Genomic DNA, 20,379 nt, shown 5'->3' with positions numbered 1-20,379 from the left:
AACACAGCAGTAGAGACACACTCAGAGCGATAAGTGGATAGCAGCAATGGGCAGAATTCACTGGATGTCTAAGTAGTGTTATGTGTGGCCCATGTAGAGTTCTTGGATCCACCTGTACCCACTCACTCCAATAGAATGCGGTCTCCACCTTCAATTTACTTTACCTATTAGGACAGTGATGTCACAGAGTGGGCAGGGACTCTACCCATAACGCTATTGGATCCTATTCATACATAGAGGGGCAAGGGGCTTATGATCCAATGAAAAGCAAATCCCCAGACGAGCTCACTATCTGATGCCCCCACCACAGCCCAGGCTCAAACAAATACATTAAGGTTTTGTGTGAAGTTGTGGGACAGAACAAAACACAAACACTCAATGCAGATGAAAGTCTGGAATAGGGCCCAGGACCCCAGTGCTGCAAAGACCTGTCTATAGCTTGAGGATGCTGCAGCAGTAAAGCCTTATCATTGAGCATTATATCATAGTACAGACAGGGCCGTCTTTATGACAGGACAAAAGGGGCAGCTGCCCTGGGCCCTGTCATTGTTGTGGGGCCCAAAGCAGCTGCCTCATGCTTGCCAACTATCCCAGTTTAAATTGCCTTGTCCCTTGAAGTTTTAGCCCTGTGCTGTGTCCCGATATCTCTGTGTGAAGTGCTGGTACTAATGCTGCCAAGCTCTGCCCTATTGTTGTGTACAGATGACTCACCTGCAGACCCTGTGTTTACATGTAAATAACCGACATTCATATGTAAATAGCCGCGGCATTCCCAAGTAAATAGCTGCGGCCATCGGCATTGATATGTAAATAAAGGCCTCAGTCATATGTATATCATGCTCCCCTGCAGCAAAGAAATGATGTGCTGTAACCTCCAGCAACCAATCAGTGAGCAGTATTACTGTACAGTAATCTTTAGCAACCAATTAAGAAGCAGAAATCATTTGCTATAACCTATAGCAACTAATCAGTGAGCGGTAGCCTCTAGCAACCAATTACAATTGCTGCCTGATCTGATACAGTAAAATGATTTTAAGTCTAGCTGCTGTTTATTGTATGTCTCAGAGCAGGTGGAGAGTGAAATTGCATTGGGGGGGGGGGGCAAAGAAAAATTTTGCAGAGGGTCCAATCAATATTAAAGACGGCCCTGAGTAAAGAGTATTTCTTTCACTTAGCTTTTGATCAATTGTTTTGCATAACACTTTAAGTTGATCTCCAGGCACATGTTTATATGCATATAGTACATTCATTCAATAACAGAAAATTTTTCCAGACACTGCTAATATCATTACTTGAGATCTATTTTTATATTTATTTCCCACAATCCTCAGCGGGCCAGATTTTTTTAAACAGTGAATAAGTTATTGAATAGTGAGAAAATAACTTTTCTGGTTGTTATTGTACATGACACTGAATCCTCAATGTGTGGCTCTCGCACTGTAGGGGGATTCGATTCCTTCAGATACTTCGCATGTTACATGTGGACCGCCAGGGAGGAACGTGGAGGCTGCTAGGATCTGTCGTTTTCATCCATCGCCAGGTGAGGGCACTGCGCTGCATAAACTTGATGCCCTGACTGGCTGTCCCAGTATATTGGTATCCCAGCACTTCCAGGAGTGGGGAAATGTGTCAATCCCCCCGCTTCTAACAGTTCAGAACTTGGTGCATAAATGGCCAATTGCCAGGCTGGTCCGATGTCACATGGGGATAAATGGGAGTGTATACTCAGTTGCAGATTGCATGGGAATTTTCAGGTTCTGCAGGGGCGTGTCCGTTTGGCAGGGATGAGCAGAAAATTATAGACTCCTAAAAAAGCCTTCTATCAAGTGAACCTGCTACTTTGCTTAGTGCAGGTGAAGAACGGGTTTGCTTTAAAGTGTTGTTCTACCTTTGCAGTCAAATTTGAGAAAGGCCCTCTATATGTTCTGTATGTGCTCCTATTTACAGAGCATACCTAAAAATCATTTAAAAAATATCCTTACATTTCTAGTTGTTTCTTTAATGAAGGGTTATACAAAGAACTCTACAGGTAGGTTCTATTATTTAAAATAGCCTGCGGTGTGCAATTAGGGGACAGATTGAGGGACAGTTTTTTGGTACAACGCAGGACATATGCCTTAAGATCTTTAACCATTTGTTAGGGCAGATAGTGTGCACATCTAGCTTACAACTGATAATGAAGAGCTACCAGCACAGTACAGACAGTGTTAAATATGGGAAACATAACTCCCCAGCTCCCCCGAACATTACATAAAAAATGAGGATTTTAAAGAAATAAAAAGCAAGTAAAAAGCTAGGCAGCAACTATTTTTTATGCTATGTGAATGGGAAGGGGTAACAAATATTATAAATTAGGTGTTATCCCAATTTGACCGCAAAAGTGGAAATAAACTAGCTGTACTCCACTGCCCAGTCACAGGTTGAGGTAGACTCTTGACCAGGTCAGTGGCGGCTGGTGCTCAAATTTTTGGAGGGAGGGCAAACAAACCTGCCCCCCTCACTCGAACATAACACCACCACCACCAAACCCCCCTGCACAGGTCAGCCTCGGTACACACACTACACCAGCTCCCACTCATCTTCCCACTGCTGTGGCTATCTCCTCCTTGGGGTTTAGGAGAGCGGCCTCCCCTGGCAGAGAGCTGCGGCCAATACACGCTCCTGGCTCGGGCTTCTGCAATTGGATCTGCTAGGAGAACAGGGCGGGCTCTATAGACCTGGGAAGACACAGCAATCAGTGCTGAGGGGCTATTGCTTCTCCTCATGGCCAAACATAAAATGGGTTCTGAAACCTGATTGGCTGGTCCTAAGACTCCCTTGCCAATTGGGTCTCAGGATCCACTTCCTGATTGGCTGGGAGGAGAAGCAGGAAAACATTAGCGGATACTAATTTGCTTATGTCACACAACTGGGTGGGCTCAGGGTGCAGTGCTCTGCGCCCTGAGCCCGCCCTTCTTTGAATGTAATTAGAGCCTCAGGCTCTAATCATGTGCTTCAAAAATAAAAAATAAAAACATTGAAATCCATGTGTTCGGTGCCCTGCATGTAGATTAGAGGCTGAGCGCATGGATTAGAAGAGCACCGCCCCTAATGGACGGGCCGCCACTTGGTTATAATGGCCATGCAGGGAGGTCAGAGAGAAAGCGGGTTCTGGCTTTACTGTTTGGCTGGGGTGCCTAGATCAAGACTGGATGGACAAAAAAAGAACTGCTTTAGCAGGAATGATAGAGTACTTATCTGTAATTAATTTCATTTAATGTGTTTATAGCATTAGCATGTCAATGATTTCTTGATCATGGAGGACAATAGGCTGAATTTAATTCTGCTTCCCGCAGTTGCTATTACTTGCCTTCCCTTTGCTCCAACAGTTCCACATTGGTTAGCCGAGGGAGTAAAGAGATGTACTGTAGGCCCTTGTTTTCTCCAAGCTTACAGGGGGCTGAAGATGCTTTCCCCATCTCCATGTGACACCTCAAGTATCTTGGCTTCTCAGCCACCCAGCATTAAACTGTAGGATGAAGGGGAGACAGTCACATGGTGCCCCACACCCATGAGTACTAAGTGCTTCCTTTCACTCCATGTGGGGGAGTGATCAGGGGCTCCCCAGAGATATTATATAATTTCCTGACATTACTTTATAGCCATAGTCTTTAAACAGATCTCCCAATGGGGTTTTATTGAAGATGAAAGTTATCCAAGTTGCAGATGACTTATCCTGTAACTGTTGCTCTCGCAGCAGCTAGTTTATCCTGATCTATCATCAAGTAATCCATCAAGAAAAAATACAGAGGCAAATACAGTAAGTTTTCACACAATGTAATTGTTGCTGTCTTGGTATTATTGGAAATCTTGTCCAGGATTCGGTAGTGCTGTTCAAGTATGTTGCACATTTATCTGTATGTGGCTCATTGTGACCCCTTTTTGTCTGTGTCCACCCCAGGAGCTCATCACCACTCTGTATATCGGCTTCCTGGGTCTCATCTTCTCATCCTACTTTGTTTACTTGGCTGAGAAGGATGCAGTGGATGAAGAGGGGAGGACCGGATTTTCCAGCTATGCTGATGCCCTCTGGTGGGGAGTGGTGAGTATGATGGGATAGATTAGAATTGTGTGCTATGTTCGCTGGCAGTTCCAGCACACTTACTAACATTTTTCACACAATTATTTCTGTGCTGTAAAAAAAAACATTATGGGCACATTAAATTTTTTTCAGCTGTTTGAAAATAATTGACTGCCAACACACCCAAAATGTTTTGAAGAAATCATATGTGACATACTTTTGTAACACAACTTAATGCACTATCATGCAGTGCGGCACATTGCAAAGCATGTGCGTTTCCCTAGTGCATCGGGGTGCCATTCAAAATGAGCAGAAGAGCAACGCACATTGTCGCACTTTACAACAATGCGTAAATCTAAGTGAGCCCTAAATTGTATCTAAATTCAAAAACAAAAATGTAATATTTTGAAGCTTACCAATCCTTCGATGTAGTGGTGCATTCCCTTTTTCATTGAGATTTTTTCCCCTTAGTTTTCCCAGTTGTTCCTGCCAGTAACACACTTTTGGATTGATTTACTAAAACTGGAAAGTGCAAAATCTGGTGCAGCTGTGCATAGAAACCAATCAGCTTCCAGTTTTTTTTTTTGTCAAAGCTTAATTGAACAAACTGAAGTTAGAAACTGATTGTCTGCCATGAAAAACTATACCAGATTTTGCACTCTCCGGTTTTAGTAAATCAACTACTTTCTAGCCTAGAGTAACACTCACCATACTGTATCCATGGAGGAGCAGGATTGTCTCCCAAAGACAGTAAGAGTGTTTGGACTACAAACCCCCATCTCCATTCAGTGATGATGGGGGGGGTGGTGTTCTGTAGTTCCACAGCACAGAATTTGTTAGGGCTGACCACTCCCTTTGCAATTTCAGTGCAGCAGAGGCGCTGTGTTGTCAGATTAAACAGGAAGTTAGGAGATCACTGGATTTCTGACAGATGTACTTAATATGTTTTATTTTATGGTATATTAGGAAATCTTGCAAAGGTTTTAGATGTACTGAGAATCACAGTTTCTTTAAATTATAAATAACAAACAGTCCCATTAAAAACAAAAGTGTAGTAAATTTGGTGTCACAGAAAGTCCCACGTGCAGGTCTCTCTCTTCACAAATCACTAATAAAGTGCTCTACCAAACGCCCTTTGTGTGAATCACTCACCAGATAGATTGGTCCATGGGGAAGCATGGGGACTATTAATGCTAAGGAGTAGTGTTGGGCGAACTGTTCGCTCCATTCGGGGAAAACCTGAATTTGTAGGGTGTTTGCTCCACCGTGTACAGTGCATTCTGCATCCTGATTGGGCAAAATTTTGCCCAATTGCGCGGAGTAAAAGCTGGTTTTTAGGCTGGGTTCACACTGCTGCGGGGGGAGATCCGGATGTGATTCGCACCGCACTGCAGTGCAAATCACATCGGATCTCTGTAGCGATGCGAGTTCAGCCATACAGATAGTATGGCTGAATTCGCATCGCTCCCGCAGCAAACTCGCACTGGACCCTTTTTTTGGTCCGCAGCAGAATCGGATCGCATGGGGGTTCACACCATGCGATCCGATTCCTGTGCGAGTGTGCAGATCGCACTGCGATATGCGGACGGATCTGGGGGTGTCATTAAGATTTCATTGACACTCCCAGCAGTCCGCATAGGGCAGTGTGAACTGCCGGCGGGAGTCATGCGATGCGGGAAAACGCTGCGGATACGCGGCGTTCCCGCATCGCTATAGTGTGAACCTAGCCTTAAGGAGCGGGACCGGGAAGCCAGCCACGGTGTCCTTCACAACCATGAATCATCAGCTGTTAATGGGCTTCCCCGCTGACAGCTGAATAAAAACAAAAATTTACCAGGTCTGGTATAGATTGTAGCCTCCCTGGCGGTATGATTCAGTCTGGTTTTAGGTGCTGAAAGCGGTACAATTATTTTGCATGGAAATTTGGCGTTTTATTTTGTAGTCCTGTAATTCTTAAGAATAACTCTCTTAAATCTGTTCAAACCAGAGTCTAGCAGACATCCCGGGTATGATAAAGTTTATAATATAATAAAGAATAATAAAAATTATTCAATAATGTAATTAAATCCTAAAACACTGAAAAAGGGACACGTTTTGGTTGCTATGGACAATCACCAAATTTCAGGCAGAAAAAACAGTATTTATAATATAAAAGTGCATGCAGGGCACTGCACAGACCACTAGGGACAAAGGGGGTGTGTAATTTTTAATACAGTACTGTAATCTGCAAGATTACAGTACTGTGTGTGTTTTGTGTATTTTGACTTTTTTGAATTTGCCGCCGCTCTCCGCTCCCGTGCGCCGTATAGTCGCAGGGAACGGAGCTCAGCGGCACTCGGCACTGTGAATCGAGCGGAGGACAGCTCGATCACACAGCGCGGAGGACATCGCTGGATCCAGGGGACAAGGTAAGTAACTCTCCCTGTGTTCTCCCCTGCATCCAGCGATGCGATCCCGAGTCTGGCTCGGGGATACCGCTCCTGTTAGTGAAATCCCAACCCGAGCCAGACTCGGAATTACCGCTAGGGGGGTTAAGGGGAACCCCACGGCCAAAATTTTTTTTAAATGGCTTGGGGTCCAACCCAAAGTCCATACCGGCCCCTATTTCGAGCATGCATGACTTAAGTCCATCATCAATCACGACACCCGCTGCACCCAAAAAAAAAAAAGCTCTACACTCATTGACGGCTGACAGCCAAATGCCTCCTCCGCTACTTGACAGTTCTTATATAGATAAGGGCGGGGCCACTTGGCACCATCACCTGGTGGCACCGCCCCTTGTGATGTCACTGACCCAGCGTGCACTAGTCCATGACATTACAAGGGGCGATGCCACTATGTGACGTCGCCAGTTGGCTCTGCCCTTACCTAAATAAGAACTGTCAGATGGTGGAGGAAGCATTCTGCAGGAGAGTTTTTTTTTTCTTTTTCTGGTGTGGTGGGCGTCGTAATTGACGATGGATTTACATCAGGGGACACCGTTTTTTTATTTTTTAAATAGCCAGGTGCCGGCAATTGCAAGTCAATTTAAATGTGATTTGATTTTAGAAATGGCATTTTTGCTGCAGCAGGTTCTATACATACTACAGATACGCAATTTTACAGGCAGGCTAAGGGGACCCCCAGGCACTATAGTTAACCACTTCAATACCGGGCACTTAAACACCTTCCTGCCCAGACCAATTTTGAGCTTTCAGCGCTGTCGCATTTTGAATGACAATTGCGCGGTCATGCTACACTGTACCCAAATGAAATTTTTATCATTTTTTTCCCACAAACAGAGCTTTCTTTTGGTGGTATTTGATCACCTCTACGGTTTTTATTTTTTGCGCTACAAATAAAAAAATACCGAAATTTTTGGAAAAAAAAATGTTTTTTTTTGTTTCAGTTTCAAAACTTTGTAAATAAGTATGTTTTCTCCTTCCCTGATGGGCACTGATGGGGCTACACTGATGGGCACTGATAAGGCGGCACTGATGGGCACCAATGAAGTGGCACTGATGAGGTGGCATTGATGGACACTGATAGGCGGCACGGATGGGCGACACGGATGGACACTGATAGGTGGCACAAATTGGCACTGATAGCTGGCACGGATTGGCATGGATAGGCGGCACAGATGGGCATGGATAGGCGGCACAGATGGGCATGGGTGGGCACTCATAGGCGGCACAGGTGGGCACTCATAGGCGGCACAGGTGGGCACTCATAACAGGTGGGCACTCATAGGCGGCACGGGTGGGCACTCATAGGCGGCATTGGTTTTATACTGTACTAATGGATGCCAATCAGTGCCAAACAATAATGCATGCCAATCAGTGATGCCCATTGTGGGCACTGATTGGCATCCATTATGGGCACTGATTGGCATCCATTGTGCTGACCATGGGCATCCCTGGTGGTCTAGGGAGGATTACCTTTTCCCTGGTGGTGTCCCTGGTGGTCCAGTGTGGGCATCCTCGGGGGGGCTGTGCTGATAATCGATCAGCACAGACCCCCCCCTGTCAGAGGAGCAGCCGATCGGCTCTCCTCTACTCGCGTCTGACAGACGCGAGTGAGGAAAAGCCGATCACCGGCTCTTCCCATTTACACTGTGATCAGCCGTGATTGGACACGGCTGATCACGTGGTAAAGAGTCTCCGTCGGAGACTCTTTACCGAGATCGTAGTTGCCGGGTGTCAGACTGACACCCCGCAACAACGATCGCCGCGATGCGCGACCCCGGGGGCGCGCAGCGGCTCATAATCCTGAGGACGTCATATGACGTCCGGTCAGGATTATCAAACCACTTTGCCGCCGTCTATTTGTAATAGGGCGGGCGGCAAGTGGTTAAAGGAATTTGCAATTTTTATTTTTGCACTTTAAGCATCATTAAAATCACTGCTTCTTTAACCAGTTCCCTACCACCATATTGTAAAATGATGATGGAGGAACCGTTCCTGCTTCCGGGTGAGCGTCATATGATGTCCTCTGCTTCCCGGCATTGTGGAGAGGACACACACAAGCTCGCTGCATCACTGGGGACCTGATGCGCATGCCTGATGGCCACGATGTCCGCCGGGCACCTGCGATTGCCCGGTAACAGAGCCAGGACGTGGATCTGTGTGTGTAAACGCATAGATCCACGTCCCGTCAGGGGAGAGGAGAACTGATTGTACAGTGCCTTGCGAAAGTATTCGGCCCCCTTGAACTTTTCAACCTTTTGCCACATTTCAGGCTTCAAACATAAAGATATAAAATTTTTATTTTTTGTGAAGAATCACCAACAAGTGGGACACAATTGTGAAGTGGAACGAAATCTATTGGATTTTTGAAACTTTTTTAACTAATAAAAAAATGAAAAGTGGGGAGTGCAAAATTATTCGGCCCCCTTGCGTTAATACTTTGTAGAGCCACCTTTTGCTGCGATTACAGCTGCAAGTCGCTTGGGGTATGTATCTATCAGTTTTGCACATCGAGAGACTGAAATTCTTGCCCATTCTTCCTTGCAAAACAGCTCGAGCTCAGTGAGGTTGGATGGAGAGCGTTTGTGAACAGCAGTTTTCAGCTCTTTCCACAGATTCTTGATTGGATTCAGGTCTGGACTTTGACTTGGCCATTCTAACACCTGGATACGTTTATTTGTGAACCATTCCTTTGTAGATTTTGCTGTATGTTTGGGATCATTGTCTTGTTGGAAGATAAATCTCCGTCCCAGTTTCAGGTCTTTTGCAGACTCCAACAGGTTTTCATCCAGAATGGTCCTGTATTTGGCTGCATCCATCTTCCCCTCAATTTTAACCATCTTCCCTGTCCCTGCTGAAGAAAAGCAGGCCCAAACCATGATGCTGCCACCACCATGTTTGACAGTGGGAATGGTGTGTTGAGGGTGATGAGCTGTGTTGCTTTTACGCCAAACATATCGCTTTGCATTGTAGGCAAAAAGTTCGATTTTGGTTTCATCTGACCAGAGCACCTTCTTCCACATGTTTGGTGTGTTCTCTGCAGTTCATCCAGAGTGATCATGGGCCTCTTGGCTGCATCTCTGATCAGTCTTCTCCTTGTCTGAGCTGAAAGTTTAGAGGGACGGCCAGGTCTTGGTAGATTTGCAGTGGTCTGATACTCCTTCCATTTCAAAATGATCACTTGCACAGTGCTCCTTGGGATGTTTAAAGCTTGGGAAATCTTTTTGTATCCAAATCCGGCTTTAAACTTCTCCACAACAGTATTACGGACCTGCCTGGTGTGTTCCTTGGTCTTCATGATGCTCTCTGTGCTTTCAACAGAACCCTGAGACCATCACAGAGCAGGTGCATTTATACAGAGACTTGATTACACACAGGTGGATTCTATTTATCACCATCAGTCATTTAGCACAACATTGGATCATTCAGAGAAGTAAATCTTTCTGGTGAGTGATTGACACAAAAGGAGCACTTTATTGGTGATTTGTGAAGAGAGAGATCTGCACGTGGGACTTTTTGTAACACCAAATTTACTATACTTTTGCTTTTATTGGGAGTGTTTGTTATTTATAATTTGAAGAAACTGTGATTCTCAGTGCCTCTGAAATCTATGCACTATTAAGATTTCCTAATATACCGGTACCAGGATTAAATTAATTAAGAGGTTGTGGAAGTATTACGTGTGTTTGTGTAACACATTGACTCATTGTTTTTTTATGTTTATTCACAGCACAGTGATATAATAGATTTAATGTTTTATTCTATATTGGCAAAACATACACATTAGCAAATCTTTTGGGAAGTAAACGTTTTCTGTAAGCATGTTTCTTTTATAAACAATATAACAAAGTTATTTAAAGGCATTTTTTTAATTGTTAGAATCAAATTTATCTGGAGATAATTTTAGACGGTATCTGCTGGAGAGAATTAGGATGATTGGATAGAAACCTGTATGACTGGGCCCAGTTTCCTGTTGTGTAGGTCACTGTGACGACGATTGGTTACGGGGATAAAGTTCCTCAGACGTGGATTGGGAAGACGATTGCGTCTTGTTTCTCTGTCTTTGCCATCTCCTTCTTTGCGCTTCCAGCGGTGAGTATTACATTTTATATATAAATGGTACATATAAATGCATCATATGTACAGTTCTTTGGATTTATTTTATAATCTCTGATAGGATTATAGTTACAACAAAAGAGTGAACATTTCTGACAACAGTAATTACAGGTAGAAGGATATGGACCTGTGTAAATTAAGAGATGCTTGCTTCTTAGGAGGAAAGTAATGGCAAACCTAGACAACATTATAAAAAGCAGAAACATCACCCTACCGACAAAGTGCCGTATAGTCAAAGCTATGGTATTCCCAGTAGTAACCTATGGCTGTGAAAGTTGGACCATTAGGAAGCCTGAACCCCGAAGAATTGATGCTTTTGAACTATGGTGTTGGAGAAGACTCTTGAAAGTCCCTTGGAAGGCAAGAAGATCAAACCAGTCAATCCTGAAGGAAATCATTCCTGAAGATTCACTGGAAGGACAGTTCCTGAAGCTGAAACTCAAATACTTTGGCCACCTAATGCGAAGATGGGACTCATTGGAAAAGACCCTGATGCTGGGAAACATGGACGGAAAAAGGAGAGGACAACAGAAAACAAGATGAATAGATAGCATCATAAAAACTATGAACATGAAGTTAAGCAAGCTCTGGGAGGCAGTGGAGGACAGAAAAGCCTGGTGCGCTATGGTGTATGAGGTCACGAAACGACCCAACAACAGACCCCCTACAGAATACAACACTCCCCTTTCTAGTGAAACCATGTGATTGCTGGGGAAATGTTTGTGGTCTTGTCCAGGGTGCTGAGTGTCTTTTTTTTTTTTTTTAGGGAATTCTGGGTTCTGGCTTTGCTCTGAAAGTCCAGCAGAAACAGCGACAAAAACATTTCAACAGACAGATCCCGGCTGCAGCTTCACTAATCCAGGTACATTATATATTATGCTCGTTCAGAAGTGACATAGTAGTGCCTTTATCTCAAATAGGGAACAAGGTTGAGGAGAGACTGGAGCAAACAATGCAGAGAGTTGAGAACAGGAAAGAGAAGAATATGACAAGTGAAAGAAAAAGAATAGGTGAGAGAAGGTGAGAAAAGACAACAGAAACAATGAAACATGGAGAGAAGACAAGAGAGAAAAAGAAAACGCATAGAAGAGAAAAGAAATATATAAAGAGAAAATTTAAAAAAAAGACAGCTAAAAAGTAAAGAAAGATAGAGATATCCCCCTTTAGATCATCCCTTATACTTAAGTCTCCCACCCCCCATTCTCCAGCAATTTGATTGATAAGAGATAAGACAAGCGAAAACAATGGGAAAAAAAAGACAGGAAAAAAAGGAATTCGAGAACACAAGTAATAGAGCCCAACAGAGGGAGAAAAGATCCGTAAGAGGGAGAAAACAAAATAAAAAAAGAGAAAGATGACAAGGTAGAGAGAGAGAGAAACTACAACAGGGAGTAAGTTATAGAGAGATAATACAAGGGAAAGGAAGAAAGCAAGAGGGAGAAAGAGAAGGCAGAATGATACAAGGGAAGAGAGAGAGAGAGAGAGATACAGAAAGAAGAGAGAGAGAGAGGATATGAGAGAGAGAGAGGAGAGGACATGAAAGGGGGGGAGAGAGAGAAGACATGGGGGGGGGAGAGAAGACATGAGAGAGGGCGAGAGAGGACATGAGAGAGAGAGAGAAGATATGAGAGAGGGGGAGAGAAGACATGAGAGAGAGGGAGAGAGAGAAGACATGAGAGAGAGGGAGAGAGAGAAGACATGAGGGGGGAGAGAGAGATGACATGATAGAGAGGGAGAGAAGACATGAGAGAGAGGGAGAGAGAGAGAGAGAAGACGTGAGAGGGGAGAGAGAGAGAGAAGACATAGGAGAGAGAGAGAAGACATGGGAGAGGGGGAGAGAGAGAAGACATGAGAGAGAGAAGACATGAGAGAGAGAGAAGACATGGGAGAGAGAAAAGACATGAGAGAGAGAGAAGACATGGGAGAGAGAGAAGACATGGGAGAGTGGGAGAGAGAGAGAGAGAGAGAGAGAAGACATGAGAGAGAGGGAGAGAGAAGACTTGATGGAGGGAGGGAGGGAGAGAGAGAGAGGACATGAGAGAGAGAGAGAGAGAGAAGACATGAGAGAGAGAGAGAGAGAGAAGACATGAGAGAGAGAGAAGAAATAAGAAAAAAAGAGACAACAGGAATAAGAGAACTAGATAGAGAACAAGAAAAAGAGACCACACGAGAGCAATAGAGAGAAGAGACAAGACTTAGAAAGATAAAGACAAGACAGACAGAGCTATAGAGAGGAGACAGTGGAAAGAGAGAAAGAGAAGGCAGAGGTGAGTGACAGAAAGAAGAAAAAAGAGAGGAACTTAGAGAGAAAATGAGAAAGAGAGAAAACATGAGAGGCAGCGAAAAAAAGAGAGTGCCTAAAGAAGAAAAGCCATAGCGAGCAATAGGAGAGGAAGATGGATAAGAGAGAAGACATGAAAGAAAAAGAAAATAGAAGAGGGAGAGAGAGCAATAGATAGGAGATGGGAACGAGAAAGAAGACAAGAGGATAGAGAAAAACATGCGAGACAGAAAAAAACATTGTGAGAAGAAAGGAGAGAAAAGGTGAAGACAGTAAAGAGTGGTGGAACAAAGAGAAGATGGGGCTATAGAGAGAAGATGAGGAGAGTAAATACAAGGACAAGAGAAAAAGTCATGTACAAGCAAGTGATAGAGAGTAGATGAGAGAGAGAAAAAGAGAAAAGACAAGAGAAAGAATACATGAGTGAGAGAGCTATATAAAGAGGAAGAGAGAGAGAGAAGACAATATGGAGAGGACAACAGAAAAAAGACTAGAGAGAGTAGACAAGAGAGAGAAAGTGATTGTGAAAGGACAAGAGACCAGCAGAGAAAGGGCAGTAGATAGAAGGTAAGACAAAACAAAGGAAAGACAGAGGTAGAAGGAAACTAGATGGGAGAGAGAGAAAGAAGACAGGAGGGAGACGAGTAGAAAGAGAGTGAATGAGTAAAAGAAAGAGGGAACACAAGATACAACGGTATAAGAAAGGTGGAGTGCATGATAGACTAAAATAGGATATAAGAAAGAAAGGGGAGGTGGAAGTGAGAGAGGGATGTGACCAACAAGGCCAAGCACAGTAGGCAGGTGGTGTATGGATGGAGCTTAGTACCATGAGGGTGGCAGAGTGCACACACTCTATTATAACAGGGGCACACACAGGTTTGGTGGTGCCTTCTTCTTGTAGGGTATTTTTAATGTCAAAGTTTCAAAATGCTGAGCAGGTTCACATTAAAGTATGAAAGGGATTGCATTGTAATTGTATGTAATAAATATTTTTTTCTTGTGAAATTGATTGGTTTTCTTTAAATGTCTGTGGCATGGCACAAACATTTTTCCTTGAATGTAATTACTCTGATACATGTGTGATTATGTCTTGTGCAGACCCTTTGGAGATGCTATGCTGCAGAGAAGTCATACAATTCTACAGCCACCTGGAAGATCTACCTGACCCCTCCAGATCAGAGTAACAAGGCAGCGCCGACAGCGAGCAGTCCTGGTGCACGGAGACAGGTCCGGGGATTCCAGCAAGCCCAGTCAGATAGTCTTCAATCACCAACACTAGAGTTGCTCCTTTTATAGACAGCGATCTACTCCGTAGTGCTGAGTTGTTTCCACTTCTGCCTCCATGATATGGAATAGTTGTTAAGTCCGTTAGGGAGTGTGGGATTCCCCCTTTAAATGCCCAGGGACAGGTTGAAATCACTGATAATGCAAAGCAATGACTTTTGGAAGTCTACAGTTTAAAGTATATCTATAACCAATTTTTAGTTTTTTTATTTTAGTTTTTTTGAGTGGAGAAAGAGTAGAACTCCTATCAGGTTTTGTTATCATTGAAGGCTTCATTGGAGAGATTTTTTTCACTTCCTGTCTGGTAAGAAGGTTGTCCCAGAGCATTAGGTGACAGCCAGGAAATCTTTCTAACAGAGCCCAGAAAAAGCAAAAAAGGCAGACAGGAGTTTGATTCCTTTTCCATTCTAGACAAAGCTGAAGTGAAAAGTTAAGGGTGGTGTTAACACCAGGGGTTCTCCTATCTAGGGAAATATTTTGTACTGTATATTAGTCGTAAGCCAGGCATGCCCCCATCATCTTCCCACAGTGCCATGCACACACTTCTTTAGCAAGAATTGGCAACAACTTTCATGTGGGGGGGGGTCCTAAATCTATAAGCAGAAATGCAGCTTCATGTGTACTGTTTGGTGACTGAAATTCCTTGCTCTTCCCCCAGAACAGAAGAAGTAGGAAGAAGACCAAATCTCTGCACGAGGCCCTTGTCACCCCCACCAGCCCCACCCTGGCACCTCTAAGCCTGACTCCGATGCCCTCGGGTCCCCAAGTGTCATCCCCAGAAAATGCCCTGTCTGTGCCTCACATCACCTACCATCACGCGGAGGCTGACAAAAGCAGTCTGAATTTCCAGGGCCCAACAGGTAGGGAACCATGGTCTTAGGAGTGTTTGTTTAAGATATGCTGAAGTCTAATTTACTCCTATGCATTGCCACTGTGCTGGAGCTTCCTGTTATAAAGACTGGTCACTGCTGGTCTCTTTCTTTGTGCAGGGTAACTGGTCTTGTCTCCGCCCCCTCCTGACGTTTTCTGCAGGTGTCAGGACACAAACAGCATGTAGTAGGTACTGGGTCCCTCCCACAGCTCTGCTGTGTGTCCAGGCTATAAACAGCACAGTGATTAGGCAAAGGACACACCACCTGCCACGCCCCCTTAAAGGACAATTACACAAAAAAAGATTAGTTAAACCCACAAGTGCTTTTTTTTTTTACCACTACTATCAATTTATACTAAAATTTGACATTTATATATCCAGCAATTTAGAAATTGGATGAAAGGTTCTAGCTCTATGAATCACTTTTGGAAACATAAAAAGTGCATTTTATATACAACGATATAAATCAGACCAAAATAAGGGACAAATGAGAAGGAAAGAGGGACAGAGGGACATTGTTCCCAATCAGGGACAGTCCCTCAAAATCAGGGACAGTTGGAGCTATGTCCAAAGCCTTTAGGTTTTTCACTTTAATTAATTCTATGCAGCGCTAAGTCACACTATCTGTGTCAATGGACACAGCAGTGGGGCTTGGGAGCGAGCACGCACAGGTGCCCCCATGGAGATTGGCTTTCTATGGGGGCACCTGCCAAAGAGGAGGGGCCTGGAATGCTGGCGAGGGACTCCAGAAGAAGAGGATCGGGGTTGCTCTGTGTAGAAGCATTGCACAGAGCAGGTAAGTATGACATGTTATGTTAAGAAAAAAAAATGAAGGTTTAATATCATTCTCTTTCACTGGTCCGATATCTGGCGAGAGTATCTTCTACACTACTTCTTCTGCATGCCAGGCTATGGCCATCTTCATGTGCAGGGGTTTTGTCACATGCTGTGCTGCTTTTGCGTAGCTCAGTGTACATTCTAAAGAAGACTGCGAGCAGGCAGGAACCGGGAAGGTTTATTTCAGAAGCGACATTGCATATTGCATCTGATCACTTCTGCAATAAAAAGCCTACCTGCTTGCAAGGAGGGGGCTTTAAAACCACTTTAATAATCCCTAGTTGCTTCGCTGAAACATATGGCAGCCTGACCAATGACTGCTTTCTCATAAACATTAAAGTGCATCTTTAGTCAAAACATTTTTGAAAAGAATAGGGAAGAGGTAAACCCTCTTATTTGTTTATTTCCTTATGTCCCACTGGGGAGATTTCTATCGACTTCCTGTTCTAGAAACACAAAAGGAAGTGGAAAGAATTCTCTCCAAACTCAGAAAAATATCCTCTTAGAAAGTTGTTTACAGAACAGATGTCTCTATTTGAAGATTTCCCCTCATCTGCTATTTTATTATATCACTTTGGAGTTCCCATCATAAAGGTCATCAGGACCAATAAGTTAAATCTTCATAGAGGGAATACAAACACCAAAAAACAAAACCCAAAACCCTGACGGGGTGTCTAACTTTTCCCCACATCTAAAGCTAAACTAAAAAGGTTTTTGGTTAGAGATGCACTTTAAAATGAGGCAAAGAAAGACTTTGAACCCTCTTCAGCCTCCATGTTTTTAGATCTTTATCTTACTTTCAGACTTCTCATCTTGGCCTTTTTTCTTTCCTTTCCTGTCTTTTCACTCTTTCTCACAGGTCGTTGCCGATCTTGGTCCACCCTTACTATCTGCACATCCAGTTACGCCACCGCACAAGGTACCTCAGGGTCAGGATTACACAGGTGTCCTTAAAGCTAAAGTTTAATCTGCTTGTATTTTGTTTTCCCTGGTTCCTCCGTCCCCTATCTTCAACAAGCTAAGGACATTTTTAAACAGAACCTTTAATGCCATCACTAGGTGTCTGTGCTTCTCTATGTATTCAGGCAGATCATGGCTGGTGTGAGGGTACAGCAGACTGCTCTACATACAGTGGTGTGAAAAAGTGTTTGCCCCCTTCCTCATTTCCTGTTCCTTTGCATGTTTGTCACACTTAAGTTTTTTCGGAACATCAAACCAATTTAAACAATAGTCAAGGACAACACAAGTAAACACAAAATGCAATTTGTAAATGAAGGTGTTTATTATTAAAGGTGAAAAAAAATCCAAACCATCATGGCCCTGTGTGAAAAAGTGATTGCCCCCCTTGTTAAAACATACTATAACTGTGGTTGTCCACACCTGAGTTCAATTTCTCTAGCCACACCCAGGCCTGATTATTGCCACACCTGTTCACAATCAAGGCATCACTTAAATAGGAGCTGCTTGACACAGTAAGGTCCACCAGAAGATCCTTAAAAGCTACACATCATGCCGAGACCCAAAGAAATTCAGGAACAATTGAGAAAGAAAGTAATTGAGATCTATCAGTCTGGAAAGGGTTATAAAGCCATTTCCAAAGCTTTGGGAATCCAGCGAACCACAGTGAGAGCCATTATCCACAAATGGCGAAGACATGGAACAGTGGTGAACCTTCCCAGGAGTGGCCGGCCGCCCAAAATTACCCCAAGAGCGCAGCGACGACTCATCCAAGAGGTCACAAAAGACCCCACAACCATGTCCAAGGAACTGCAGGCCTCACTTGCCTCAGTTAAGGTCAGCGTTCATGCCTCCACCATCAGGAAAAGACTGGGCAAAAATGGCCTGCATGGCAGAGTTCCAAGGAGAAAACCACTGCTGAGCAAAAAGAACATCAAAGCTCGTCTCAATTTCTCCACAACACATCTTGATGATCCCCAAGACTTTTGGGACAACATTCTGTGGACCGATGAGACAAAAGTGGAACTCTTTGGAAGGTGTGTGTCCAAGTATATCTGGCGTAGAAGGAACTATGCATTTCATAAAAAGAACATTATACCAACAGTAAAATATGGTGGTGGTAGTGTGATGGTCTGGGGCTGTTTTGCTGCTTCAGAACCTGGAAGACTTGCCGTGATAAAAGGAACTATGAATTCTGCTGTCTACCAAGAGATCCTGAAGGAGAATGTCCGACCATCTGTTCGTGTACTCAAGCTGAAACGAACTTGGGTTCTGCAGCAGGACAATGATCCTAAACACACCAGTAAGTCCACCACCGAATGGCTGAAGAAAAACAAAATGAAGACTTTGGAGTGGCCTAGCCAAAGTCCTGACCTGAATCCTATTGAGATGTTGTGGTATGACCTTAAAAAGGCCGTTCATGCTCGAAAACCCTCTAATGTAACTGAATTAGGACAATTCTGCAAAGATGAGTGGGCCAAAATTCCTCCAGGACGCTGTAAAAGCCTCATTGCACGTTATCGCAAACGCTTGGTTGCAGTTGTTGCTGCTAAGGGTAGCCCAACCAGTTATTAGGTTTAGGGGGCAATCACTTTTTCACACAGGGCCATGATGGTTTGGATTTTTTTTCACCTTTAATAATAAACACCTTCATTTACAAATTGCATTTTGTGTTTACTTGTGTTGTCCTTGACTATTGTTTAAATTGGTTTGATGTTCCGAAACACTTAAGTGTGACAAACATGCAAAGGAACAGGAAATGAGGAAGGGGCAAACACTTTTTCACACCACTGTAGCTGTCTGAAAACATGACAACACCCTGCTCCAGTACTCTTCACAAGATCCCTCAGCCCTGACAGCAGTAGGGAAGAGTTATGCAGATACAAAAATGTTTTGATCGGTGGGTGTCAGTTTGGGGGACTGGGACTTCTAGGCAGGCTTTATTTTGATGCAGACCCCCTTAGGTAACACCCACATGTGATGCTGAGCCTCCAAGACTGAGAGAACTGAAATCCAGTCAATGAAAGGGGCAGGTCGGGGACAGGAAGACGGAGAAGGAAAGAGCTAGATGATGCTGGACATCCTCCTGCCAGGAAATGAGGCAGGCAGATAGAGCATCTGACTTGCTCCAACTTCATTAGAAGCTCACAGTGTGCAGTGAAATTTAGAATAAGAATTTTCAGTACAGGAGAGATGCCCGTACAACTGTGCAAGTCTGAAGGGAAGGCTGGAGTTCACACTGAGCCTAGGTTCACATTGCAACGATTTGGCATGCAAATGCCACCAATGGCACCATCCGAATCGGTGCAGCGCCACATTTGCGGTGCCGTACCTTTTCCCAAAAGTAGTTGCTGTACTACTTTTGGCGACTTCGGAATGCGGTTTGTATAGACATCTGTGCAGGAACCTGGGAAGATGTCTCTGAAATCACCCCCGAAGTCGGACTGACATGCGGGAATGAAATTGTGCGACTTCAGCTGAACTCGCATGATATCATTCCCGCTGTCAGTGTGAACCTGGGCTTAAAGCAAAAAGACAACCAAAATGCATCATATCAGCTAATGCTGCACCATATCTAAAAACAGAAGCTGTCAGCAAATGATATACCTTCCTCTTTCACTTCTTAATTCCTCCTATATTTTTTTGTTCACTAACTTAAAAAAAAAAAAAATATGCTGTTGTGTCATTTAAAGTTGAGCTCCAGGCAAGCATCCAAGTACAAAGCTGAAATACAGGTGCAGGAGTTATTTTACCTGTCAAAGGATTAGCAATTTTGCGCAGCCAGTTTTGTGATGTGGATATGCATGCCAGATAGTACAAGGTCCTGGAGCTCCATTCCTGTAGCAGCATGGCCTGGTCAAGAACGCACCCCCTCAGGCTGCCAATTGGATAAGGAAGGGGTAGAAGCAAACATTAGGCTACTGCTCCTTTGCGGTAAAACACATATGCGCATTTGCCGTGTTCTTTACAGAGTTTTTGCCGCTTTTCCGGTGCATCTTTTCACCTGACATGTGACAAAAACAACAACCGCAGGCGCATTTTTGCCGCATTTGCCATTCATTTCAGTGAGAAGATGCATTTTTAATCTGTTTTTGCGGCGGGTGCATTTTTGATGCGTTTTGCATGCATTTCAATGGTGAGGTGTGTTTTTTTTTACCGCACCAAACATGAACTAAAAATGCAGCAAACAGAGTTCCCTAGGATTTAATGGCCATGCGTTTTTCTTCCACTTTTTTTAATGCAAAAACGGAAAAAAAAACGGATCAGTGTGAAAGCAGCCTAATGGCCAGCCAATCACGACTATTCATCCGATATTATCCCATGGGACAGGCACAAAAATTTGTCGCTTATGATACCAGATCTTATAAATTTTGTTTAATTAGTACAGATGTCGTTCGAGAATACAATACAATACAAATAAACGACAACACATTACATCACTTCCAAATTTTTATATCGTATGAAAATTTTTGTAAACTCTTCATTTTTGATATGAGACTAGCATGCAAAAAAAAAAATTTAAAATATA

General features: G+C 43.7%; 1 protein-coding gene across 2 annotated transcripts in view; it reads left to right on the top strand.

The window, feature by feature from the left end:
• Positions 1-20,379, top strand: part of LOC143960401 (potassium voltage-gated channel subfamily KQT member 1-like) — a 136,497-nt gene that overhangs the window by 84,730 nt on the left and 31,388 nt on the right. The window contains exons 6-12 of one of the 2 annotated variants that reach the window (XM_077468984.1): positions 1,444-1,540; positions 3,941-4,081; positions 10,486-10,596; positions 11,387-11,482; positions 14,000-14,128; positions 14,844-15,045; positions 16,753-16,812. In XM_077468984.1, coding sequence (XP_077325110.1) covers positions 1,444-1,540; positions 3,941-4,081; positions 10,486-10,596; positions 11,387-11,482; positions 14,000-14,128; positions 14,844-15,045; positions 16,753-16,812 — 836 coding nt within the window. The remainder of the gene's footprint in view (positions 1-1,443; positions 1,541-3,940; positions 4,082-10,485; positions 10,597-11,386; positions 11,483-13,999; positions 14,129-14,843; positions 15,046-16,752; positions 16,813-20,379) is intronic. The other variant, XM_077468985.1, reaches the window with a different exon arrangement.

This window comes from Lithobates pipiens, unplaced genomic scaffold (genome assembly GCF_037356315.1).
Source record: "Lithobates pipiens isolate NorthernLeopardFrog02 unplaced genomic scaffold, aLitPip1_a1.2 Scaffold_8, whole genome shotgun sequence".
Lineage (NCBI taxonomy): Eukaryota > Metazoa > Chordata > Amphibia > Anura > Ranidae > Lithobates > Lithobates pipiens.
Note: the sequence above shows the minus strand (reverse complement) of the source record. Positions and strands in the feature narration are given on the sequence as shown.